The sequence below is a fragment of the Naegleria fowleri genome, assembly GCF_008403515.1.
Source record: "Naegleria fowleri strain ATCC 30894 chromosome Unknown tig29, whole genome shotgun sequence".
Classification (NCBI taxonomy): Eukaryota; Heterolobosea; class Eutetramitea; order Acrasida; family Naegleriidae; genus Naegleria; species Naegleria fowleri.
This window is the reverse complement of record NW_025407961.1, coordinates 155,542-181,847: the sequence shown is the minus strand read 5'-3', so window position 1 is coordinate 181,847 and position 26,306 is coordinate 155,542. Positions and strand designations below refer to the sequence as shown.

Sequence of the window (26,306 nt, the reverse complement as noted above, 5' to 3'; positions counted from 1 at the left end):
GTGACACCGGTAATGATTGCGTGATCGTGAAATCACAGCGATGGGTTTTGCCAACAATTTGTTTGATCTATGGTGTTGATGTGATTTTGTACATCTGGCCGGTCAATTTGTCGTATCCATTCTGTCGTTGAAGTTTCGACATTTAATGACCCAAAAGGAACGACAGAGAGATGATGATTTGTTGTTAACGTTTCATCACCAACCATACTGCTGTCCATGAGAATCAGAGTGTCAATTTTGTTTTGAATTGTTCTTGACGAGGAGTGCTTATTGTACGACATCAATTCATCAAATTGGACATTTCTTTCTGTCTATTAAAAGAGAGATAATAGACGTCGTAACCAAATGATCGTTATGGGATTCGCATGAACATTCTTCAAGTGAGAGACAACGTTTGACACGAACGAGCTCTTATGGAACTAAAAAACATCATTGAAAATGTCATGAGCGCTTTGATGAATTCAGTTCATTTGAAAATATTTACAGTAATATTTGACATTGCACCTAAATTGTGAATGTCAATTAAAAATTATTTGAAAGTACGATTATCACTTGTTACCAATAATACGGTTCATAATTCTTTAAGAAAACTCCAAAATATTTCTTTCCTTCCTTTTTGCAGGCAATTATGGGATGGAGTATGCGTGAAGCTCCATCAATCTCATCGAGAGGACAAAAGTATGTCGGTTTTACATTTTCAATGTTCAGAGGAGACTCATCGTTATTCCATCCAGTGTCCACAGAAACCATATAAATATTGTCTTTGGCATAATCGGCTGCAGATGTTCGTGTCATCATGTTCAGAGAGGCTTTGTTGTGAATGGTATGCATGTATAATAATTGTTCAACATATAATTCATGTTTGAGTGTGATCAAATTCGAATCAAATTGTTACAATACATGGATTTAGTACACAAATGTGCTGTGTTATTAAACTTACCCTTTGCCATGTTGAGATGAGGATGCAAGGTGGATTTACTTTTTCTATAAAATTGGCCTTCCATACTGCTTACGTTAATGATGAATTTGTCGGTGTGAGGCATCTTGGTCATTAGAGATTTTAGACGTGATGTTAAAATGAAAGGCGCTGTTACATTAATTGTTTGGACTTCCAGAAATTCATAAAATGGAACACTCTCAAGATTTTGTACCCATGAATTGGTTTTCCTCAAATCTACTTGGCTCTTATTAATATCCATTACAGAGTATGGGAATGATTCTCTGTCATAAATATGATCTTCTTCAAGGAGTGGAATTTGTGACACAATAGAGCTCGTTGAAATATTATGAGAATCGTTGAGAGCCTTCAATGAGCTCATAGGCATCACGGAAGAGTTTTGGCTGATTGAAATTTGATGATGTTCATCAGTGAATGATTGAGAGTTCTGATTTGACAAGGCATATATTTTGTCGCTCACTGGTGACAAAAGCGTCTTAATAGCAGTGTCTGCATGTTGGATTGATGAAATGTTCATATGAAAATCAGTGGGAAGAATTTGCTTGATACCATCACTTAAATCGTCAAAACTGACTCTCAACTCATCATTACAAACATGTCTGTAGTAGGCGCAAGGTCTTCTAATTGTTTGAGCAGCATTGTTGATAACAATGTCTAATCTTGAAAGCTTTTGTTTCAGAAAATCAGTAAATGCATACACACTTGGAATATGTTTTAAATCCAAACCGTAGATCTGAAGTCTTGTTTTGAAAGTGTTAAAATCTGGCTCTTGGCTGTATCTCTTAGCAGCATCTTTTGGAAAACGAGTAGTGACAATAACCAGAGCCGCGTTATTTCTCAAAAGTTTTAGAGAGGTTTCATAAACCAATTTTTACCCTACATTGGTGAAAATTAAGGTTGTAAGAATGTATGAATAAACACCCACTCACCTTCCACCAGTTATCAAGGCAATCATTCCTGTAAGATCGCATGTGTCATTTCTCGCTTTGTAATTAAAATCACCACATGTTTGACACATTTTGTGATAAAAGAAATGGACATGATTATACAACTTTTTGCATTGATAACACTTTCTTTGAGAGAATAAAGGTTCTGCGGATGCTCTTTGTGTTTCTTGTGTGGTGTTGTTTGTTTCAGTTTTTTCATCAACATGTTGCAATGCCTGCAGAGTGGGAGTAGAGCTCAAATTCGATGCATCTATCACGGATGATGAATTTAATTCCTCAATTTGATCTTGTGGAGGTTTTTTCGTAAACATTTTTCGAGCTTTTCTTACTTGTTTCAAGGGTTGTTCTGAAAAATCTACCAATGCAATGGCTTTCTCTGTTTGTTCCAACATGAAATGTTCGTGTTCCATTTTCTGATCGAGTTGCTCTTTAATAACAGCTAACTCTTCGTGTTTTCGTTTTTTCATTTCAGTAGATTGTAAAATCTTTTCATCATGTTCAATTCTCTTGTTTTTCGCTGCCTTTCTTCTCTCTTTCCTTCGTTTGAGTTTTTCTTCTTCGCTCAAAGGTTGAAAGAGAAGGTTTCCAACTTCCATCAAAGGCTTTAAGAGCGAATGTTTCAATAAATATCGATGTTGGTGTAATCGATGCAGTAATTGAACAGCAGTATCTACTTCTTTGGAAATGACTTGAAGTGGATCCGTAAATCGCGCGTGTTTGTTTATCATATGGGATTGGAAATTGAAATTAATAGGTTTGTGATTCCACGATGTAATATTATTCGTATGAATATCCACAGACGAAGAATGGCATGCCGCGGAGAGATCCTCTAGAGTAATTTCTTCCTCATTGGCCAAAGTAAACCTTGGATCCTTGCTGTTCGTAATGGCAACATCATCCTCCATTTTGTGTTCCGATGGTGGTGATGATGATGACAGTGCACTCGACATCATGGATGATGATCTTTCATCGAAAGGGTCATGACATGATTGCATTTTTCTTTGGGTTATCTACCTGGTAGTCCAATTTGGAATATATTTATTTAATATTCTTTTGATTTTGTTGCAACATGAAATTGCACTCGCAACGGAATTGGAACTGTTGGATGAATTTGTTTATTTGAAAATTGTGACCACATCGCCAGAGAATTGTGTGACATACAGTTCCCCTTTTCGTTCGTCGAAAGTGATTCCAAAAGGTCTTTTCAATGATACTTTGCCTGCTTTGTAAACATCGATCATATTTCCTTCCTCATCCAAAATTCTGATTGCGTTCTTGTATTGGTCACAAACAAAAATTCGTCTTCCAATCTTGTCATAAGTAATGCCAAGAGGGCAATCGAAATCTTCTCCTTTAATTTGTCCTGAGTAAATGGTTTTAACAATTAACCAATTTTCATTTTCGTCTTGTTTCAATATAACACATCTCCTGTTGTTGTATTCACTGACAATCAACATGGTGTCTCCAACAATAAATTCAATACCATAAGGTTGTGAGATACTGACATGAGGTGACTCAATTTCAGTAATTTTTGTTCCATCAGACGCCCTTACAACAACAATAGAGTTGGTTCCAGAATTGCAAACATAGATCCAATTTTCAGCGCTGCCATTCGTTTTCTGATTTTTTTCTCTACGAATCGCCATTCCATACGGACAAGATAATGAATGATTTTCCCAAATTACATTACATATTGTTCCGCCCTTGCAATGGTTGATTAACGAGGCCAAATGATATTTTGTCATGCTTGTATGCTCGTCGTTCAAAATGAAATAATCATTGTCTTTGTATTCCCCGTTCTCAATCAGAAAACAATAAAAGTGTCTGTTCACCTTAAATGTGGCCAAGTACAGTTTGGTAGTATAATCGAAAAATTGAACTCTTGAATTTCCTCGATCTCCCACAACAATACAATTGTTATTATAAGATATCTTGACATCACTCGGAGATTTCAATCCACCCAATTCTTTTGATCCATTCATTGTATGAACCAGATCAAATCTCATGGAAAAGGCTTGTTTCAACGATTTTCTCATCTTGATTCTCAACTTTCCAAAATTTGGATCAAGTGCAAGATCTTGATGTCCAAAATCTAATAAATTCAAAATCACTTGATCATCATTTCTATGTTTCATCATTTAAATGTCTCCGATAATTCACAACGCTGTGATTCTAACTTTGGCTTGAATTGTTATGATCGATATTTTTCGTTATTTTTTTCTCTCTTCCTAAAAACGATCGTTAGAGGAAAAAATCCATCATCGTATGTAACACTGAAAAGATCCCATATTCAGCTCAGAATAAACCAAGATAAAACCAAGAAAATACTGGATAACACCGAGATAATACGCGCATTTCTGTCAGACAATCCATGGGCTTTGAATCAAAATGAATTATTAACAATTTGCAGGCCATCTTAGATCCGTACTATCCCATGCAATCATTTATTTTCTGACAACAATGGTCAAACTGTTCGAACAATGATAGACATCACTAATTTATGGTTTTTTGGTTGACACCATAACGTAAGGCAAATTGAAATCTACCAAATCATCATCATTCTTCAATCCCAATACTTGCATCAGTTTCAATTTGTAATTGTTGAGTAACTTTTCACGTTCAATCATACCGTATTTGTCGCTATATGAATTCACTGCACTCCATGTATTTAAATATCCAATATAATTAGCAACTGGCACTTTTGTTTTGTCCCAATATGTCTCATAGACTGCATTTTCAGGATAAGGAATGTGAGGAATGGTTAAGTAAGCCTCATCTAAATATCGTCTTCTTTCAGACCAAAATTCTCTAACATGTTTGCATGAACACAATTTTTGTGTTAAATCCATGTGCATTCAACACAGCATTCATGAACTTACCTCAATTCCTCTCCATTATAAAATTCATCAAACAGTTTTTGTGCTTGTTCATTCTCAAAAACATTCGCTCCATAACCCCACGCACAAAATACTCCTCCTCGTTTCAAATACTTTTTGACAAGTTCAAAAACTTTTTCAAAATGAAACCAATGCACACCTTGAGCCACAGTGATCAAATCAAACACTCCATCTTCTTGTTGTTGTTCATTCAATAATTCGCTCTTATACTTTTCAACAATTTGATCCAAATCTTCAGCAGCGGCAACTTCAAAGTAGACTTTGCAATCGGAAGGAATTGAGTTCTTACGAGGATGATTCAATGCATTTGCAATTTGATTCATGCTAGGATCAATTCCAATAATTAATTTACAATTTCTCTGACATAGATCATACGTTGCTTGTCCACTGCCACAAGCCAAATCTAGAATCACAAGTTTTTCGGAAGTTTTTGAAACTCTCGGCATGATCTTTTCATCATACAGTGCGGCAGGATAAGTGGGTCTAAATTTTGAGTACAAATTAGTGTGATGAGCAGTTTCAAAGAGAGCGAATTGATGATTGGCAGATGACATTTTTTTTAGTGTTGGAAAATTAATAATCACAATAAGTAGGGCGGAATTTTATGGAAATGTTGAAAGATTCTAAAATGATTGGCGTTCAAATCCTTTCGGGCAATATCTTTGCGATTAATCTATTCAACACAATTCCTCCACTGAGATCAATTGAATTATACTTTTAACCACTTGCTTGAAGTGAATGATATTTCCTGACAATGAGCCTTAAACACCGTTTGAATGCTTTCTGGAAAGACGCACTCGAGCGCCTCCTATGATTCGAGACTTTAATTGTTTTCTCAGTGTCAGCAAAAGGTGAGAACTTCCTTTTCAATCGTTGCGAGAAATGACTTTATGGAGGATCGGCTGTTGACATTTTCAGACAAATTTTCTTTGTTTGGGTTCCCAATTTCATTTAAATTCAATATACATATTCGCCTGCCTTCTTTGCACTTGTTGCAATTTGAAATGCATGCATGTTTATTTGAGAGAGAGACAAACAGTTCTGAGAGAAGTACTTATAAATCAAGCTTCCTTAAATTTTTTGTCTGCCTCGCAGATCGGCTTGGTTTGGTCAAAAAGGAAACTTGACGGTTAACGACAAACCACAAGCGACGCACCTTAGGGCCACGAGAGACTCACCAATTGGGTCTGAGCTCTCTTTTGCCCGATCCTGGAAAATTATAACTCGCACGATTACGCCTGATAAGCCACTTGCACAAATTCGTGTTTTCTAAAAACCCTTATTGTACTTTGAAAATTGCCTTAAAAGTACATACTAGGTTTTTCAATTCTGCGCTTCTCCGGGGCGATTCATTGAACAAATCGAGGCTTCATCGCCAAAGTTTGCGCACACTTCCTGGTGATACAATCACAAAGAAATCATCTCAACTTCCTACGCTCGCGCGTCATGCCTTCCCGATGTGCCCCCACACCTTACTTGATGATGCAACCATGCAGTCGAGGTTCCACCTTTCTTGGTTCACAGCATCATCCCGTGGTGAGGAACGCCTCTTATGAAGAAAACAAAAAGGACTCTTTCGAATTCATAAATGTTCCAAATTCAAATCTCTCTTCTCCAAACTCCACTTCGTCTGGTTATTCCTTTTCTTCGTCCAGTGGCAGTTCTTCTCAGATGGATGCTTTAAAAAAAAGCAAAATTCATAAAGAACGAGGGATTAAAATCGAGAAGAAGCACATATTTGAGGTGCTACACTTGCCTCAAACACAAGCCTCAGCTGTTTTAAAGTAAGTACGATTTAAGATCCGAATGATTCCAAATCTTTCCAAATCGGGTAATGAGCAGGTGCAGTCTGTCCACTCTTAAAAGAAGATTCTACGCTCTAAAGGATGAAATTGGCATTGAAACATGGCCACAATTCTTTAAGGACATTCGTCATTTGAAATGTTTTTCTCAAATATATCCCATGAGTCTGTCCTTTATCACACATCCAGAGATGAGAGAGGAAAAGGAGATTCTTGATCATGAATGGGAAATGATCCAACATGCCTTCTTTGCCTCGAACTCTTCTCCAAGTTCATGTATCTCTCAAACTTATTCAACAATTGAAAGTCAAAACATTCCGAAAAAGAAGGTCTTCCACGAACACAAATTTGTAATGTCCTCATATGTGAACCAAACTTTGAGTCCAACCAATACAAAATTCACTTCCTCACCTTGTCTCAATCACAGGTGAAATGGAACACTCACTGCTTCAAATGTTCATCAATAAAAATTGTACAATATTCAAAGGTATGTTTGCTGACATCAAAAACATGTGTGATTTATTATTAAAATTTGCATTGCTTAGCAACTCGGAGAGGTTAGAGAGGAAGGGTAATATACAAGTATAATTCTTCATGTGAATGTATATAATTGTTGGCCTATGGTTTGTCAACAATTTAAATTTATCGTTTACAAAATTTCACACTTGCCCTTCTTCTCGTTCTTCTTTCCGACATCAGGAGACTTTGGATCCAAAACACATTCAATAACATAGTTGAAAGTCTCCTTCAATCCTTCTTGAGATTTTGCTGAACATTCCGAGTAATATTGAGCTCCCACTTCTTTAGCAACTCGTTGACCTTCCTCTGGGCTCACTACTTGCAATCCTTCTCGTTGAATGTAATCCTTATCTTTACGAAGATCACACTTTGTACCTGCAAGAACAATTGGAACTTTTGGACAGTGCTGTTAAAGAGATGTAATATGAAAAGTTCGAAAAATGTTGTTGTGAGTGATGTGTTTGAAAACCAACACAATGATGTGGTGCAATATTGCGGTTATTATGATGATGGTTTCATGTTGTTGTTTGCAGCAAGTGCAGTAGTATAGGTCCATAAATTTGAAAGTCGAGAGAGTCAATAGAAAAACAATAGTGAAAAATAATAACAACATTGCATGCCAATCAACAACATCACGTTGAACGTTTGAGAATTAAAAATTTCTCGAAAGTTATCGAATCATACTTACATGTCTAACTTCGGGAACCCACTTGGCTTTTACGTTCGTTAAACTTGTGTGATTGACAACAGAGAAGCAAACAAGAAAGACTTGAGCATCTGGGTATGACAAAGGCCTCAAACGATCATAGCTATTGTGAACAAGTGTCAAACGTCAAGACAGAGGATTAATTCAATACATGTTCAACACACAACTACTACTATTGTTATAACTACTTACTCATCTTGGCCAGCAGTATCCCACAAACCTAATGAAACAGTCGTGTTCTTATACATCACGTTTGCGGACTGTTCATTCACATTGACATTTGACACAAATCTCGTATTCAAACCACCACTAACAATATCGTTACGAGTACTTACATAGTTATCAAATACTGTTGGCACATAGTCCTCTGGGAATGTATTTGACGAGAATCTATTCGCAAATGCCAGTTGTCAAAATGCGGCGTACAATTCCAGAAGGATCATCACCATCATCCATCATCACCCAATCATCATAATATTTTGTTTCATCACCACCCAATCCACATTTCAAGAGTCATTGTATATTTCTTCTTCTACTACAAGTACTTACGAGATTAATAAACAAGTCTTTCCCACTGCTCCATCTCCTACGACGACGCACTTTATAGAAGTATCCATCTTGTTGTTATTGTAATTATTGTAGTTTTGAGTAATTTAAAGGAAGAAATGAATTTCTTTGTTGTTGTTTCGGTGGAAGAAGGACAACGATGAAAAGGCTTTGAAGAGTCTCTTGTTGTTGAGAGAGTAACGGGCTGTATTGGCAGCGAGTTTCGTTTTAAAATTTTTTGATTCGCTTGACTATGAAAAGTTCCGAGTTCTTGATGTGACAAATTGACAGCTGGAAGCAGTGAATGTGCTGTTGAACTGAGAACCAGTCGCACTCGAGGGTTGAAGTTGAGCTGATTTTTATCGAAAAACGTTACCCTAAATGTACATGTTCTTGTTGATGTGGTTGTATTGAAAACAAAAAAGCTGGTTCTCATGGCAACAACAAAAACGTGGTCGACAGTTCCTCAGTGAGAAGAAAATAAAAATTTTACCTCACATATTGTTAGAAACTCTTCCTTTTTCTAAATAAATATGCTTTGGGAAACTGTCATTCTCAAGCATTCCGAGTGAACTGATAGCTTCCTGATATGGATAGCATTAATGGTATCAAAAAAATTGTTTAATATCCATGATGATATCCAATCGAATCAAACATGTCTAACTTTTGTTTTCGAAGTCCATAATTCATAAACACTTTTGGAGTTTGAAGCTCCATATTCAATAAATTAGAAGGAGTGAATTGTTCCCAATACGTTGGAACATTTTGTGTGGAATATGTTGAAGAAGAAAGGTTTGGATTTGAGGTTTTTGCAAAATTGGTCCAATAATTCATCATGGCAGCAGACAACTCTTCTTCTTGTGGCATCAATGGTAAGTTCAATAATTCAGAGGAGTGAAATAATATTGGAAGTTCAGAGCCATGACAAACGTGACCAACACAGAAGGGATATCGTGGCATCCATGCTTCCGAACTGAATGAGAGGGTGTGATTAAATTCAAATAAATAGACAGGAATGTTTGGTTGGTGATTATGAATATTCATGAGCGCATTTCGAGTGGGTGCTGTGAAAATGTAATCGGTTCCGAGAATGGAAAATTCCACACGTTGGTCGCTGCCACTTGTTGGAGGATATAATGAATGAACTTTTGAATAATCAAATAATCCAAATAAGGCTATTAGGGCACCATCGTATTCATAGAAAGGAAGTGGATTGGAGAGGGCCAAGTACACAAACATGATTGCTTCTTCTGACAATGTTCCCATGATCATTGGAACTTTGGCATAATTTCCATTTTTAAAAGCATCTAAAGGTTGTTCAAATAATTCCTTTCCATCGAGACATGGTGTCCATGGCATGAATGAAATAATAGGATGCCAAATATTTAAATGATTACTTGCAGAGTCTCCAATTTCCACAACATCTTGCCATTTCAAATTTTGAATGCATTGAAGAGTGTTTTCAGATTTTTGACATCCACTTTCACGAATAAAACGATCTCCCAATTGATCACTGCTTGAAATGTCTCTAAACGGAAGAGCCAATGGATTGGATTGGAGAATAGCTTTATGGAAAAGTGGCCAACTTTCCTTGTTCATCAATAAGGCAGTGACACTTCCAGCGCCGGCTGACTCACCAAAAATTGTCACTGAATTTGGATTGCCTCCAAATCGATCGATAAATCTCTGAACCCATTTCAATGCTAATCTTTGATCCTTGAGAGCGAAGTTACCTCTGAGGCCATTCTTAGAATTCACTAAATAACCCAATGCTCCCAAACGATAATTGATCGTAACAAGAATTACATTCGTCTTGCCAACAAAATATCCTCCATCATAGAGCGCGCAATTAGCAGTTCCTTTAAAAGTTACAAATATCCACAATTCATCACAAGTGTTTCATATTTCACAAAATAAATTGTTCCATTTCATCGTTTGTGAAAAATCATGATAAACACCGTTTGATATTTTATAATAAACAATGAGCTCACTAATTGAATGGCATTCCAAAACCTACCCATATCAAAATGTCCACCTGGAATGAAAACCATGACCGGTAAACTTCCATTCCCAAGTTGATCAGGAGTATAGACATTGAGAGTCAAACAATCTTCACTCATTGTCTCTGCACATAAACCTTTCGGTAACAAACAATTCTGTGGACATTGAGGTCCAAATTGCGTGGCATCCAACACACCTTGAAGTGGAGTAGAAATAGGCACGGGATCATTCCATCGTCGTGAACCCACGGGAGACTGCGCATAGGGAATGTTTTTAAAGGATCGGAAGTTGAGAGAGGGACTTCGTTTTCCTTTCAAGACTCCGAGAGAGGTAACATTGAAGATGAAATCCACATCATTCCGATGTTGCGGTGAAGAAAAATCACTCTTGGCTCTTGATGGGGAGCTCCATGATGATGGTGAGGCTTGTTGTTTCAATTGTTGGATGAGAGAAGCAAGACGTTGTTGCGAGGAGTGTTGTTGTTGTTGATTCGTCATGGATATATTGTCTTCACCACGAACCATCCTATGTGGACTGAAAAGAAGAAGAGCTGTCGTCATCATCATGATGACCACCAGCGTCGTTGTCATGAGAAACCGATCATTTCGACCCACGGTTCGTGAATATCTCATGTGAATCATCAGGATGATTATGATTTTTTTGAACATGAACGCGTCGGAGCTGTGAGCGTTTTGTGATTAAGGAGTTTTACTGACCTTGCCCATGATGATGATGAGGAGTGGTCGCCTTAAGTTACAAAATGTTAATGTTTGGAGCGCTATTGTCTGGATAATAAGTGCCTTCTCTAAGGGTTACATTAATTCTTCCTTGAAATCCTCTCATGTTCAAATCCTTAGGATTCTTGTGTCATTGCCATACACTTTCTTCACTGTGTGCCACATCATTCTTTGTGAACCACTAAAGATCAGAATATCTCCTTCTTTCAAACGTAAATCATGTTCTACGTGTTTGTATCCATTCACTTTGTAGCTGAAAGTGCATTCATTGCCAAGAGACACGGAGACGCCACGGGACTCGACTAGATGTTGCTCTTCCTCTGTCAGTCCTGAAATTCTGTGCCACCCGAGTTTTGTAGCAGAGTTGAACAGTCTACTTCATATTGTTTTAATATGGAGGATGCTTCTTTGGCAGCTAAAAGTGGAACGTGACACCGTTTCATTGTTAAATCTTGATTAAACCGTTCAAAGGGAATATATAAAGGTATTACAATATTTGTGCATTTTGGATAAGCTTCGGTTGTTATCTAAAAACAACTCTTTGAAGTGATGGAGATTCAGAAAAGAGAATGTAATCATCATCAACAGGAAGTTTTTGTTGAATACGTTCTTCTCTTGTTTCAGCAATAGTATCATGCTCTTCCCAATGTTCATTGCAAACAACACAAAGAAATGAGCTGGTGAAACTTTGGCATTTACAAGAAGGTACAGTGCATCGCTTGCTTGGACATTTGTGATATCTGAAAGAATGTTTGCATTTGCATTTCACTTCATATTTTTGAGGATTAACTGTTTGCAAGATCGTTGATTCCATGGATGACAATTTGTTAACAATACGGTTCACTTACAATCTGTTCGATGTTCCAGCCAAAACTCACCCGTCTCTGCTGGTCTTGTTGGGATGTATTCGAACATTTTACATCCCTTGCATGAAGAACAACCGGAAATGATTCCATTGTTTTTCTTAAAGTGATCTTTCAAAGGGTGGCCACAAAAACAAATTGAGCTTGGAGCTATTCGAGAACAATCTCGGAACGAATGTTGAGAGTATGCTCCACAAGCTCCCTTATTCCTCGTTCTCCAAACAATATACAAACCAGTTTCCATAGAGAAATGAGCAGCCTCTAATTGTTCATTCATCACATCCTGAGATGATTTTGTGAGCCCATTCCGATCAATAGTTTGAACCATGTAAGAGATGACATCACCACATTTAGATTGGATTTGAGTTTCCTCTGTTTTTTCGGGACGATCATCAACCGAGTGATCGTGCACGATCTTCTTTTTATTTCCCAATGAGCTACTACTTGTTTGGTGTTGAAAATCTTTTCTCTTATTTGAAACAGAATAAGAGGAGAGTCCTTTCATTTTCATTCTCAAAGGCTACACACTCTCAATCAAGGCTAATCGTGTCTTTGAGTGCCGTTTGTAATTTTTTGAAATTTTTTGGCGCCTTTTCATTTTAAAAATCCTTCAACAAAAATTATTCGTTAAGAACGACGAATGGCTTCTCAAGTCTATCATAACTCGTCTACACTCTCTGCCTCCTCAACAACTAATGATCGTTATCATCATGATGAGGAGGAGGAAGTGAAATCACCGAGCTCTCCATTCTATAATTTACGGAATGAACAAAAGTTTATCACAGCAGCACAATATAAAGACTCTCAGGACTACCAAGACGAATTACATGAGACTCATGATGATGAACAAATGATTGTTTATGATGAAGATCCTTTTGGTATTCCCAAAGACCCATTTGAAGAAGACTCTAATGAAGATATTCTTGATTATCAGGACTATCCCGAAGACCATAATGAAGATGAGGAGAGATTTGAGAATGAAGTATATCAACACGATGATGACACTCAACTCGACACTTCTAGAACTTCTAGAACGAAATCAATATATAGTGGAGGATTGGAGGATTCTTTCATAAGGACTGCTGTGTTATCACCAACAGGCTCTGTGACATCAACTTTTTCAACTCGAAGCAGTCGATTGAGAAGAATTAGCGGATATGAACCACTTTTAACACCACAATCTGTCTCTGAAAAAAGAAAAATCATCTCGTCTCTCCGTATCAACACTTCTTCCACCAGATGTCGAGAGAAAGGATGTGATTGCCGGTTTAATTCCTAGTTTACATGTTGCATTGTTCATTATCGTACTCATGCTTGCCATTGTATTTTATAGCAATGAATTGCACTATGTGATCAAACCTGCTGTAAGATTTATTTCCAGACTATTGAGAAGGTTAAATGTTAAAGTATGGACCGAATTTGATGAACTAGAGCTTTAAAGTTTTTTACCATTCGTTTTTGAATTTTAATAGTGGTGGTGATTTATTAAATAATGTTTGAATTTTAATGATCAATTGATAATATTATTTTTGTCTTTTAATCAAGAAATTAAATTGCTGGAATGATCGGCACGAGGTTGCTTCTTTTAGAAGTCATAGCTCACTAGGTCTAGTAAAATTTGGTCTTGCTTTCTTGGAACTTTTTGTAATAAATAAAACCAATGGCGAACACAATTTGGAAGAAGATGAAAATGACCAATAACCAGCCATTACTAAATCTTTGCATTTCTCCCAATGACTCTGATTGTTTAGAAATTCCTTGTTGAATGTCTCCATGAGATCGTTGAATATTGCCAACATCATTGTAAATGTTGGTAATGAGTGAGTCCAATCTTCTGAGTTGACTGTTCAAAGTATCAGTATCTCTCTTCAACTCTGCCAAAGTAACAGCCACATCCTTCTTTGTGTCTTCGCTAAATTCTGTGAATTTTCTTTGAACTTCTTCTTGTTTTTTAGAAACTTCGCTTACAAACTCCAGAATCTAAATGAAAAAGATTTTCAAATTGTTGAATAAAAAATATTTGAAAAATGTTGGACCAATCATTCGGAAACACAATGATTATATTTTTTTGATAGATCAAAATTACTAAATCCATCACAATTAAGATAAGTAATACTTACATTAATAATGTCACTCTTTGTTGAGGATTTCTTAATAGTTCTGACCACTTCTTCCAAAGCTTCCAAAATGAGCAATCCTGTTTGCATGTTGAAAGTGACGGCGCCTCCTTCATGATGTTGGACAGGTGGTTGAGCTTCGTTTGATTTTTGTTGTGGCTTGGTTTGAGCTGGCTCTTGTTGTGGCTCATCAACATGCTTCATCTTTTCCTTAAGGTCATCGAACAGCTTTTGCTCTTGTGCCCATGTATCCTCCTCTTCCTTCTTCTTTCTTTCAAGTTCAGCAGTCACATCATGTTGCAAAGTGTTGCCAGTATGGCTTGAATCTGTTGTACTGGCATGTTGATCTTGCTGTGGTTCATTTTGAGAATTTTTTAAAATTTCCTCTTCCTTCTTTTGTTTTTCGAGATACTTTTGGAATTCTTCATAGGGATCATACCAACCTCTGTGATGATGAGATTCAGTTGCCTCTTTGTGTGGCTCATAGGCAAGATCATAGGCCAAGAAACTGTGCACGTCATGATTGTCAGCCAATCCTCCAGTGGCAGCAGTGATACCGAAATAATAGCCATCCTTCAAGTGCACATTATTAATTTCGAAACATTTGGTAAATTGTCCAGAGTTTGTAGTATCCATATAAACACTCAACATTCGGTTTTGATAAGTAATTCGAGCTGTAGTTCTACCATGTGTTGGATTTCTAAAATCTGCTCGACAACGATCCAATTGGTTGGCTCTAAAATCATTATCCACATCAAGCTTCATTGGACCTCCATGATTCATAATTGCAATCACAGCTGGATTATCTCCATCCATGTTGTTGTCATAGGTATCAAACAAGATTCCCAAACCATCAAAACTCTCCGTATAGCCCATCAAGGTACCAGTTTTCATTGGCTCTCTGGCATACCAAAAAGCTAAACCATCAGCACCAGGACTATGTGTATTGTGAATGAGAAAATCAATTTCAACTTGCCAACTCTTCATATGAACTGGTTCCAAATTCCAAATGTATCCCGTTCTGGATTTAATGTTTGGAACCACCCGAATGTAGTTTTCAGTAGTAATGGCACTTCCGCCATATTCCCAGTACGGAATGCCTTGTTGTCCTCCGTAAAGGAAGGGAGGCTTGAATGAGTGCTTTTCAGCAATTGCTCGACTATTACCACCACCACCACCACCAGTAGAAGAGGCACTGTCTAGATCTCCATTTTGTTCATCGTCATCCTCTTGTGGTTGTTGTTGCGGAGGTGGAGATGGAGGTTGTTGTTTTTGTTTCTTTGGTTTTCTGTAATTATAATTGTCTTCATCATCGTCGTCATCATCATCCTCTTCATACTCATCACGACTACTACGGCGAGTCTTTAACTTTTTCTCGAGATTTAATCTTCTTCTTCGTCTTCGTTGAGCCTCTACGACAAATGATGATGTTGTTGTTGTTGTTGATTGAGAAATTGCTCCATGACCCGATGAAAAGGAAAGAAGTCCACTGGATATTTGATGATAAGATTGATTCATGCCATCGAGAATGAATGGCAATAAGAAAAGGAGGAGCAACAAAGCCGCAGTTCCGTAGAATCGTCGACTCTTCATGATGATGATGCTGCTATTGATACCGTTGTATCGTTTGGATCCAAAGCAATGGATATATGATTATTCTTCCTGTCGTTGTTGTTATTCTATGAGAATTTGAAGCCCGATATCTCTCTTGTTATAGAGATTAAAAAATCTATCACTAGTCCTTTCAGAATCGGATCGATCACACACAATGTGTCGTGTATCAGTAGTAGTTTGTTGCTTATACTCCGTTCCGAAAGAGAAGTCAAAACAATTTTTTCTTTCTTTCCACAACTCCTAGAGGCTAGATAACGAAGACAATGACGTGTCATCCAGCCTTTGGATGAAATCGTTTCAACAACAGCATGATGCTCCTTCAACTGGGAGCCATAGTAGTTTCAACACCATCGAATCGAACCACTCTGATCAGCAGAACATTCTACTCCTTCAATCACTCCAATTACGGAGCTCAAAATATTCAATTTTCTCCCATAATATATGAGGGTTTTCTGCTGAAAAAAATGAGGCTTTTATTAAGACTCTCTGTCCCTCACAGTGCTGACCAGTTTCCTCACCGTTCTCATAAGTAACCAATGTCTTTCGCCTTTTACTAAAGACATCCGTGTGAGAATGGACTCCTAGGTAACGCGAATTTTTTCTGCCACTTCTCTGTGGACCCTATCAATAAGAGAAATTGTAATTTACAATAATTTTATTTTGCACTGAACAGGACATAGTACCGAAATCATTGTGCAAACTCGATTGTTTTATGGCTTAAAATCAAAAGCAGATCTTGAGAGTGCCTTGTCATTTCGGGATATTTTGGTGTTGGCAGCAATGATGTCTGCGAGAGTTACACGATCAACAGCCTTTCTCACTTGTTTCATCCATGCTTTTCTTCGGTGAGTGTAGAAACAAGGGTCGCCCTTAACAAATCTTTCGAATTGTTCCTTCACGATCTTGGTGCCCAATCGACCAAGTTGAGAGTTTCCATACTTTGGTTCGATGAGAATACCTAACCATGGGTCAAGATCGTTCAACTCTTCTCCAAAGTATTTGACAAGCTTTTCACGAAGTTCAGGATCAGATGTCATTTGAGAGGCTGAGAGTGGCTTGAGGCCCAAACTCTTTCTCATATCGTTGAAGGATGGAAGACCTGCGTCACGTCCTCGTTGAATGTTGGATGCAGCGAGATCTAAACGAACATTTGGTCCGAACAAAAAGTCTCTAAGGCCATCCGCAATCTTTTCATCAAGATTTTGAGAAAAGTGAGTACAGAGACCTCTAACAAGCATCTCAAGCTCTCCTTTGTTGTTAGTGAGCCTTCTGAAACCGTTGAATGCATCCTTAAACTGGATCGTTTCCATTTCCTTGCCGTTTTCATCAATTCTGTGGAGCTCGCATGACACGAGTGAGTGACCAAATCTGTATGCAGCAGTAGCAAATTCGTTTGCTGGTGTCACGTTCACATCAGGGTCAAACTTCAACTTGTATGGATTAATTTTGTGTTTACCCAAGAGTTTGGAAAGATATTCACGATATGTAATGGATTGAATTTGAGCACAGTTGATAGCTCTTGCAGTTTGGTAAATGTACTCATCCACGCGCTTCTTTTTGGTACTCTTCTTACAAATGCCAAATCTCTTTCTGATGAGTCGAGCCAATCTATTGTGTTCTCTAAGGAAGATAGTTTGCATGATAGAGATTGGTAGTGCCTCGGTGACTCGATCATCTCCGGCAATAATACTGTTGTTACCACCACCAGAGAAGAATTTACCATTGGTATGAACGAAGGAATTTGGAAGAAACTCTTCACCAAAGACATTGTTCACTTTCAATAATCCTCCTTGCAAGGTTCTCAATGCTTTTGCCTTTGTTGGATCGCTGCCATAAATTTGTGAGCAATCAATGTAACCTGTAATAACATTCACTTGATTGACTGGATCACCAATGAAAATAACTTTTTCGGAGGAGAAGGTACCTCTTGTAAATGGAATAGTTGGTGTTTTGAATCTGTCTCCAGGTGGAACAGGAATTGGGAATGTTTCGCTGTTTCTGCCGGTACCCATGGAGTCAATGTCGTGATCGATGAATTGAGCGAACGCATAGAACATGGCATTGACGCCGTACTTGTTGCTTGTGTCACACTTCTCTTGCTTACAAAATACGTTGCTGAGTTCTCTTGCGGAATACTTTTGACGTGGAGGGACCCTTACACCATCCGTATAGGCGGCTGGAGTAAGTCTTGGGAATGATTGTCCAGTTGCACCAAATGTTGGATGTTTGGGATTGACTCCAATGCCATCATGTGAGTAGCAGGCTTTCTTAATTGGATGTGAAAGTCTCTTCAAATCCTTCAATCGAATCTCTTTACCCTGTGTCAGATGTGCAATCAGCACGACCGACAGGACCAACACGAAACTCACAACTAATTTGCGTAGTGAGACCATTTCTCTTTGTTTCTTTTTACTTGAGTTGTAAGAGTTTAATTTTGAGCTTTTTAAAGGATATGAATTGTACACGCTATTTAATTGGCCCAAAATTGTGGTGTTGCGTGACATGGTTTTTCATGTTGAGTGTCACACTTGATTAAAGACTGGCAACAAAAAAATATATGACTGATGAATAAAAACCCCCTATGGTCCTCTCAAATATCCTTGGCATCATAAACATACACCTTCTATTTTTGATGCATCTGTTGAATTATCATTGACATGTGAGATGAATGACCTGGCAGCTGTCATGTATTCGAAAGTCTTGGTGAACTTTGTTGAAACATGCCTCTTTTGGCTTGCATGACAAACCTTTGTGGTCGACAACGGCATAGTCTCTTTTATCTTGGTCATTACACTTCCGATAGTACTTGTTCCCACACATAAAAGTTGTTTTTTCATTGCAGGAATGAACAGTTGAAAAAAGGCAAGTATAGCTTCCAAGTGAGAGATGCATTAAGTAGGAATGAGGAAAGCCAATATGCGGCATGCTTTGATCGTTCTCAAGGATGAAGGAATTAAGGACAAAAACGAAAAATAATTTATAAACTATGAAATGTTACGCATAAAATTGATCAGATGTAGACAAAGAGTTGTAATTAGTTCTCAAGTGGACCGTAGTTCATTCTTGGATCATAGGTCTCATCATAAACTATCTTATTGTGATCATAGTCAGACCGTTGATATTTCTTGTATTGGTTTGGTAAGTTAAATTCTCCAACAATAACTTCTTGATCGTATGATAATCCTACATATGGGGTGACGTTCCATCTGAATTTCAATGTGATATTAGTTCCTCGAAGCTCATTGCCATAATCAATTAAGGAATATTTTCCTTTCAAGCGATTATAAATCAAATGTGTGTCCACTTTCCCTTCAAGAACATCACTTCTTTCAATGATTTTGTCCCATAGCATGATTTGATTCAACTCATGAGTCGGCGTTGAATATTCAGCATAAAGCATGCAAAACAAAACTTTCACATTCCAATTAAAAATAGGAGTAAGATCGGCATCAAGCTTAAATTCAAAAGAAGCTCTATCAGGATTGTAGTGTGGCCTGAAGTCCAATTTGTTGCTGTTCATTCATTGTTTATAAATATCATGATGAAGAGTTATATTTTCGTGTGATGAAAAGAGATTTCCGAAATGAAATATTTATGTGATGAAATGATAATAATCAAACATGAATATCATCGTCGATAATCATAATATTTGAAATGTAAGAAATTAAAACATCCAATGTTTTCAAATATTTGATAAATATCAAAATATGATGATTCGATCAATATCTTCTCGTTCCGAAAACTCATCATAGACTTACAATTTTACAAGATTAGCAATTTCCACCCGAATGTTTACATCTTGCGGCCGAGCAGCCAAGAAATAGGAAGAAACTCCAAAACAAATGGCCATGAGTCCTAATATCGAAATTGCATCGGTCAGGACGCTACTCAAACGACTCGTCCACGAATACATTTTTTTAATTTTTTTTGTTTTTTTTTCAACAACGTGCTCTCGATTCCCCTCCCCGAAATTGGGTTCTACAAGAGTTCTGTAGACTGGATTGGTTCTTTCGTTGCTATGAACATGGCCTACTGTATGCATTCGCATTTGTATATGGGTGTGCGGATTGGTGATTTTTTTCCAGGAACATTTTCCTGCTTTACCAAACATGGCAATATTCACATGATATTTGTAGAGAATATCTTCAAAGACTTCTTGGAGAATTTTTGATTCTCCAATAATTGATTCATCAGCAGCTGAAAAGATATTTTGAGAACTATAAATTGGACGATGGCCAACCACAACCCAAGGTGTTTTCTTTTTATCAATTTTAGACAAGGTGTCACTTAACCATTCCGATTGATCCACCTTGTTTTTAAAATTGGATTCTGGAAAGAAGGAATGAGGAATATTTGTTTCAGTATCAATGGCCACAAATGTCACAAGTCCAGAATGCCACATGTTGTGTCCAATTAGGGAAAAATTTCTTCCTGGCATGAAAACGATTGTTGTAAGCCATAAAACCTCTTTCAAAGTCATAGTAGGGTTTGTTTTGTGGTCCATTCTGTTATGAAAAGATTCCCTCCACCCAATTAATGCAATCCAAGAGTGAGTCATCCAATGAAATTCAAAGTGTTAAAGTGGAACCGTTGACATGTCATGAGATAACGACATTCAATCGATGGACACAATTACTTCATCGATGACGTGTAAAGTATAATTCAACTTACCTCATGATTTCCAACACAAACTATATAAGGCACATAAGGCATAATATTTTCCATCATTTCCATATATATCGATTCCAAATGATTTGACACTTTTCAACTGAAAAATCATCCGCAAACGAAATATCTCCCAAATGATACACAAAAAAATAATTTGGATGTTCACTGTTATAGAATGTGTGAATATATTGTGCAGTTCGAGCAATGACTTTTTTGCTATTCGTTGTTCCCTGATCGGCATACATGATCACTGTATGAGTGAGCGCTATGTCATTCTTGATCTCATTCGGAACAGTTCAGTTGGGTGTTTAAAAGTCTTGTTGGATCTGTCTTCAAGTGAAAAAGTAATAAATTTCACTCGAAGTAATGGGCTTTCCGAGCCATTCTTTGTCGAAGTTTTTGGTGTGGAAGGAAATGACAAGCTCGTCATGTTGTTGGCTGCTGTTCTTATTGTTGGTAAAAGCCAAGTGAACTTGAGTGGGAGTGAAATCTGTGGTAGTAGTGCTACGTCTTTTGAAATGCTTGTCATCACGTTGGCCAAAAATTCTTTGACGACAGATGACAGCTCCGCCAGCAATTCAGGATCACGCAAAAAAAAAACATGCTACCTTCCACATCTTCTGATCCTATCAGACTCAGCAAGAAGGTGGTCATATCCATCGACTTTGGTACTTCGAGATCTGGTTATTGTTATTCGTTTAAAACTGACTCCAAAAAAACCAGAGTCAAGAACAATGAATGGAAAGACGCTCCAAAAGGTGTGAGATATCCAAAAACTTTGACACATCTACTCTACAAAAAGGATAATCTAAAAAAGCCAGTGGCTTGGGGTTACTCCCCTCTCGAGTTGATTTCTCAGGAGATGGAGGATGCTTCTGATGACGAGATTGAACAGACCAGTCAATATTTCCACTTCAAGAACTTTAAGATGGGTCTTTTCAACAATCCTTCCAAAATGTGTAGCGACACCACAAACACCGTTCAGAAGAATGTTGGTGAATTGGTCGTCGATTATTTGAGACTCTTGTATATGGAAGAGATCAAACCTTCCATTGAAAAGATTCTGAGATGTCCATTGGAAACCTCTCAAATCACATGGTGCTTGACAGTTCCTGCCATTTGGAAAGATGAACATAAAGCTGCCATGAGAATTGCAGCCTATGAAGCTGGTCTTATTTCAACCAAAGAACCTTCATTGGATGATTTCAAAATCGTTTTGGAACCAGAAGGTGCTGCTGCATATTGTATGGAATTCCAGGCCATGAAAGGTTCTGCATTGAGAGAAGGTCAATCGTTTTTGGTATGTGATTTGGGAGGTGGAACGGTCGATTTGACATGCCACTCGTACACAAAAGGAAAATTGAAAGAAATTTGTGACGGTGATGGTGGTGATTGTGGTTCCACTTATTTGGACGAACGATTCCTCCATTATTTGGAAGAATGTTTTGGTGTTGAATTTGTGAATGCTCTGAAACGAAAGTATGCTCAAACCTACTTGGAGGTGATGAAAAACTGGGAGAAGCTCAAGGTCTCTACCAAAACCATCGATGCTGATGTTCAGCTCGAAATGCCAAATACTTTCCCAGCAATAGTCGAGGAAGAAGGAGTTGTATGTCCCAAGTACAGGAACAATCGTCGTCATAATTATTTGATCATCACAAAAGAAGCCTTGCAGAAAATTTATGGACCTTCCATGAGCCAAACTGCCGAATTGGTTTCTTCACAACTTGAAAAGGTAAAAAACAACACTGGAAAAACAGTGGATTTCATTTTCATTGTGGGTGGTTTCGGTTCGTCTGAAGTGATTCAAAACCGTTTGAAGAGTTTGTTTAGTAGTGCATCGACTCAAGTAGTCGTTCCAACTGAACCTGCAGAAGCTGTGGTTGACGGTGCAGCCCTATTGGGATTGGATGATTCCTTGATTTGCACGAGAAGAATGAGACTGACGTATGGTGTGAAAGTAAACATGAAAGGAAGTAAGGAAGAGATTTTTGATACCTTTGTTAGTTTTGGACAAGAAGTGGAAGTCGATCAAGGAATTGAAAGAGTCTACAAAGCACAGAGAGTGAATCAACAAGCGATGAAATTGGTTTTCTATGCCACCAAGTTGAAATCGTTGAAAGTGGTGGACGAAACAAAGTGTCGCAAGATTGGACAAATTATTGTGGACATGAAGGACACTACCGGTGGTTTGAATCGAGTGGTGGTTGTGAAAATGTATTTTGGTCGATCGGAGACGAAAGTAGAAGCTTTGGAGAAAACTTCAGGAAAGGTGTATTCGGCCACAATCAAATACGATGGTGAAATATTTGTCTCTGAAGATTCCTCTGTTCCAGAAGAGGAACATGCAGAGTCCATGAATCATATGTAAGTTATTTGTGGAACTTGAATGTTTTGAATTCATGTTTATGGATGGGTTGTGAATATAGTATCTTTGCAAATGATATTTCTGGATCGATGAGCTGCAGCGATGCCACTCCTTCCAAGGATTTCTTAAGAGTAAGTATCATTAGTTAGAACCTACTTCACATTTGACCATTGGAATTGTTTAGAGATCTCATAACAACCGAGTTGGTGCCTTGTATGAAGCTTGTTATGAGTTTATTGCACAGAGAGAATCTTCACAAGATATTTGCTCGTGTATTCTTCATCATCATGACTCTATCCTTATTTATGAAAAGCAACCTATCAGTACATCCTTGGTGAAGGACTATATGATGAAGTACAATGCTGGCGGCGGCAACAATTTCAAGAATGTGTTTTTGAGGGTTGGGGAGGTTCTTGCTCACAACGATCATTCCAACTACAAACCAATTGTTTTGTTCATGACCGATGGAGTTTGGCATGACGATGGAGGTCCTCAAGTTCTTGAAGGGCTTATGCAGAAATATCCTGATCTTGTCGTGCATGTCATTTGTCTTGGAAACGAAATCAACAAAGAACTGATGCAACGTTTTGCAACCATCGGAAGGGGAACTTTTTCAGTTTCTGGTATTAATCTTGGAGAGTTGAAAAGTACATACCTTAGTTTGTTGCCTTTGCTTGAATAACCATTTTTGTTGTCAAGGAGTGGTTGGCTTCCAAAGAAGAAATCCTTATTCAAACTTTTAAGGTGTGATAAACAATATCTTTTGATCCTTACTGTAATTGAATTTTAAAAACCGTAGTCGAAGAGAAGATATTTACTTCTTTCACAGAATCTTTTCCTCCTTTGCTCAGACACCATTAGCGTGATAACGTTAGCGTTTTAATGTGAAATTGACATGTCACCATTCACCTTCCCATCAAGCTACAAAAAAATGTTAAAACACGATCCTGTCCGTCTTAAGACCAAAAAGCGCTTTGTGGTGGGTGTTGATTTTGGTTCCACTGGCTCTGGCTTTGCCATTGCTCTGGTCAATGGTGATGACATTTTCTCACCAAAAACCTATGAGTGTGCTCCAAATGAAACTTATCGCAAGAATCTTTCTGCCATCATGTACGATCGTGGTGTAAGGTTTCAATACGGATTCAGAGCTCAAAATACTCATTTCTACGCTGATGATGATGACGATAAGGAGAGTAGTGATGGAGAAGAAGCTACTCGTTCCACAAGTAGTGCTCCCTCATTGATTAGTGCGAAGTCCTTCGAAGAGAAAGACCGGAGAGAGTACTTTACAGATCTCAAGCTCAAGTTTATGCAGAATCCAGAAAGTGAGTATGTGGTAGATAGGGTGACACTCACGAAAAAAGTCAATTGTCGACATTATTGCAGACTATCTGGCCATGCTGTTGGAACATATTATGCAACTTCTTCACAACGCTGATAGCTCGGCTACGATGCAAGACATTAGATGGTGTTTTTCTGTTCCTTCTCATTATGACGAGAAGAAGATCCACTTAATGAGAGAAATTGCTTACAAAGCCAAGTACATTTCAAATGTCAATGCTCCTGAGGATGACTTTATGATTGTCACTGAACCAGAAGCAGCCTCCATATATTGTTTGAAAAACATGGCGCAGATGAAAAAAGGTGTAAAGGAAGGTGAAACCTTCATGATCATGGACGCAGGTGGTGGTACAGTCGATATCACTTGTTATGAAATGAAGAAAGGCCGTCTTCGTGAGCTCACCATTCAAAATGGTAATATTTGTGGATCCAAAAAGCTTGATGAAGAATTCATGAAGGTATTGGATGAGAACTTGGATAGCGGATTCATCACCTTCAAAAGGGATTTTCCTCAATCATTGTTAAAATTACTACAATATTGGGAAGACAAGAAGAGAAACGTGAAGGTGATGGACAAGATTAAAGTTGAAGCTCCACCAGCCATGGACAAAGTGGACAATGCATATCCATCTTCAGGCTTTTTCAACAAAACAAGAAGAGGAAATAACATTTCACTATCAAAGGAGCATGTGCAAAGAATCTTTGACAAGGTCGTTCCTAATATTTTACGTTTAGTGGATGATCAAGTTGAACAATTCAAGAAGGAAAATCGCGATCGAAAGGTGGATTACCTGTTCATGGTGGGAGGATTGAGTGATAATCTATACCTTCAAGATATGATCAAAACTCAATATGGAAGTATGTTTAAGGATATTGTCTTCCCAACATGCAGTGGGAATTCTGTCATTCAGGGAGGTGCCTTATTAGGAAAAGATCCAAGTCTTATTCGTTCAAGAAGAGCAAAACTTACCTATGGTATTAGTGTGATGGACGATTTTGATCCAGAACATCACCCAGGATCCAAATATTACTATGAGGGAGGCCGACATTTATGTAAAGACATTTTCGAAGTCTTTGTTGAAAGAGGACAGGAAGTTGATGAAGATCATACCATTCAGAAAGAATATGATGCAGTGAATGACCATGTTACAATTCGTTTGTTCAGTTCTCCTTACAAGGCAAAGGATGTACCATTTGTTGACACTGTTGGTCGAATTCAACATCTGGAAGATATTATAATCCCATTTCCTGACAAAACTTCGAATGACAAGAGAATCATTGTCAAGATGCAATTCGGAAAGGCAGAGATATTGATTACAGCTGAAAATGCCCAGGGACAAAAGAAAGAGGTTCAAAAGAAATTCGAACAGGAATCCTTGTCGCTCATTAAATAAACTTTGACGTGATCGTCATTTCGATTACCCTTCAAACGTCAATGAAGATCAAAAAAAATAATAAAATATGGGGAACGGTGTGTCTGAAGAGGAAAAACAAAAAATCTATGCCCTTCAATCCAGTCATCAACAGCTCCAAGCTCAGCACAACATTCTTCAACAGCAGCTCCGTTCATGTCAACAACTTGTCAGAGAGAAAGATTATCAGCTCCGTACCTTTGAAGATACTTGTAATCAACAAAAACAACAAATAGAACAGAGTCAGCTTCAGACACAACGTATGGACAAAAGCATGAATTGTGTCGAACAAAGAGATCATTACAAATCGTCAAGAATTCTCATGAAAGATTGAATTTTGATTTATTTACAAGTAGAGGTCACAGAGAGGTTTCAAAGTTAGTCATCTTCTTCTTTTGAAGCAATGGTTGGTCTTGTCGAAGAGCTACTGCCCATGAATTGTGAAATGACCACTTCGAGATCATTCTTCAATTCATGAATAAATTCCTCAATCTTTTCTACCTTTGTTTTGATTTCGTTCATAACTTCCAACACACTGCTATTCGAAGTAATGATCGAGTTCATCATAGTTGAAGATCCAAGTACAATACTTATTACCACTGCAATACCCCTTCTATATGATCAGTACAACATGTTTATGTTGTTTATTTCATCAAAAATGAGACATGTTTGAAATAGTGAAGAGTCGGTTTTTGCTTTAGTGGTGTGTGGGATTAATCGAAAATTTTATTTGCAAGTTCAAAAATGATAGAAAGTTCCAGAGAAAAAGTTAAATTGAACTCTATAACAATAAATACAAGTTGATAGTTT

General features: G+C 37.7%; 12 protein-coding genes across 12 annotated transcripts; 3 read left to right on the top strand and 9 right to left on the bottom strand.

Moving 5' to 3' along the window:
- Positions 1–555: 555 nt before the first annotated feature.
- Positions 556–2,900, bottom strand: FDP41_002300 (uncharacterized protein; the record flags this gene model as incomplete). The annotated part of the gene is made up of 4 exons (XM_044705480.1): positions 556–809; positions 941–1,750; positions 1,824–1,834; positions 1,888–2,900. 4 exons carry the CDS (start codon positions 2,898–2,900, stop codon positions 556–558), a joined length of 2,088 nt encoding a protein of 695 aa, XP_044563193.1.
- Positions 2,901–3,020: 120 nt separating this feature from the next.
- Positions 3,021–4,040, bottom strand: FDP41_002299 (uncharacterized protein; the record flags this gene model as incomplete). Its single annotated transcript, XM_044705477.1, has 1 exon — positions 3,021–4,040. One exon carries the CDS (start codon positions 4,038–4,040, stop codon positions 3,021–3,023), a length of 1,020 nt encoding a protein of 339 aa, XP_044563192.1.
- A 363-nt stretch (positions 4,041–4,403) lies between these two features.
- FDP41_002298 (uncharacterized protein) lies at positions 4,404–5,356 on the bottom strand (the record flags this gene model as incomplete). The annotated part of the gene is made up of 2 exons (XM_044705476.1): positions 4,404–4,713; positions 4,785–5,356. The coding sequence occupies 2 exons, from the start codon at positions 5,354–5,356 to the stop codon at positions 4,404–4,406; spliced, it is 882 nt and encodes a 293-aa protein (XP_044563191.1).
- A 1,897-nt stretch (positions 5,357–7,253) lies between these two features.
- On the bottom strand, positions 7,254–8,446 carry FDP41_002297 (uncharacterized protein; the record flags this gene model as incomplete). The annotated part of the gene is made up of 5 exons (XM_044705475.1): positions 7,254–7,529; positions 7,812–7,932; positions 8,022–8,089; positions 8,165–8,219; positions 8,379–8,446. 5 exons carry the CDS (start codon positions 8,444–8,446, stop codon positions 7,254–7,256), a joined length of 588 nt encoding a protein of 195 aa, XP_044563190.1.
- Positions 8,447–8,996: 550 nt separating this feature from the next.
- FDP41_002296 (uncharacterized protein) lies at positions 8,997–10,900 on the bottom strand (the record flags this gene model as incomplete). The annotated part of the gene is made up of 2 exons (XM_044705474.1): positions 8,997–10,234; positions 10,393–10,900. 2 exons carry the CDS (start codon positions 10,898–10,900, stop codon positions 8,997–8,999), a joined length of 1,746 nt encoding a protein of 581 aa, XP_044563189.1.
- A 736-nt stretch (positions 10,901–11,636) lies between these two features.
- FDP41_002295 (uncharacterized protein) lies at positions 11,637–12,487 on the bottom strand (the record flags this gene model as incomplete). Its single annotated transcript, XM_044705473.1, has 2 exons — positions 11,637–11,902; positions 11,962–12,487. The coding sequence occupies 2 exons, from the start codon at positions 12,485–12,487 to the stop codon at positions 11,637–11,639; spliced, it is 792 nt and encodes a 263-aa protein (XP_044563188.1).
- Positions 12,488–12,616: 129 nt separating this feature from the next.
- On the top strand, positions 12,617–13,255 carry FDP41_002294 (uncharacterized protein; the record flags this gene model as incomplete). Its single annotated transcript, XM_044705472.1, has 1 exon — positions 12,617–13,255. One exon carries the CDS (start codon positions 12,617–12,619, stop codon positions 13,253–13,255), a length of 639 nt encoding a protein of 212 aa, XP_044563187.1.
- Positions 13,256–13,584: 329 nt separating this feature from the next.
- On the bottom strand, positions 13,585–15,686 carry FDP41_002293 (uncharacterized protein; the record flags this gene model as incomplete). Its single annotated transcript, XM_044705471.1, has 2 exons — positions 13,585–13,956; positions 14,097–15,686. The coding sequence occupies 2 exons, from the start codon at positions 15,684–15,686 to the stop codon at positions 13,585–13,587; spliced, it is 1,962 nt and encodes a 653-aa protein (XP_044563186.1).
- Positions 15,687–16,417: 731 nt separating this feature from the next.
- On the bottom strand, positions 16,418–18,211 carry FDP41_002292 (uncharacterized protein; the record flags this gene model as incomplete). The annotated part of the gene is made up of 1 exon (XM_044705470.1): positions 16,418–18,211. The coding sequence occupies one exon, from the start codon at positions 18,209–18,211 to the stop codon at positions 16,418–16,420; it is 1,794 nt and encodes a 597-aa protein (XP_044563185.1).
- Positions 18,212–18,741: 530 nt separating this feature from the next.
- On the bottom strand, positions 18,742–20,211 carry FDP41_002291 (uncharacterized protein; the record flags this gene model as incomplete). The annotated part of the gene is made up of 2 exons (XM_044705469.1): positions 18,742–19,219; positions 19,466–20,211. The coding sequence occupies 2 exons, from the start codon at positions 20,209–20,211 to the stop codon at positions 18,742–18,744; spliced, it is 1,224 nt and encodes a 407-aa protein (XP_044563184.1).
- Positions 20,212–20,976: 765 nt separating this feature from the next.
- Positions 20,977–23,425, top strand: FDP41_002290 (uncharacterized protein; the record flags this gene model as incomplete). The annotated part of the gene is made up of 3 exons (XM_044705468.1): positions 20,977–22,742; positions 22,805–22,874; positions 22,928–23,425. The coding sequence occupies 3 exons, from the start codon at positions 20,977–20,979 to the stop codon at positions 23,423–23,425; spliced, it is 2,334 nt and encodes a 777-aa protein (XP_044563183.1).
- A 249-nt stretch (positions 23,426–23,674) lies between these two features.
- Positions 23,675–25,478, top strand: FDP41_002289 (uncharacterized protein; the record flags this gene model as incomplete). The annotated part of the gene is made up of 2 exons (XM_044705466.1): positions 23,675–24,068; positions 24,130–25,478. 2 exons carry the CDS (start codon positions 23,675–23,677, stop codon positions 25,476–25,478), a joined length of 1,743 nt encoding a protein of 580 aa, XP_044563182.1.
- Between the last annotated feature and the right edge of the window lie 828 nt (positions 25,479–26,306).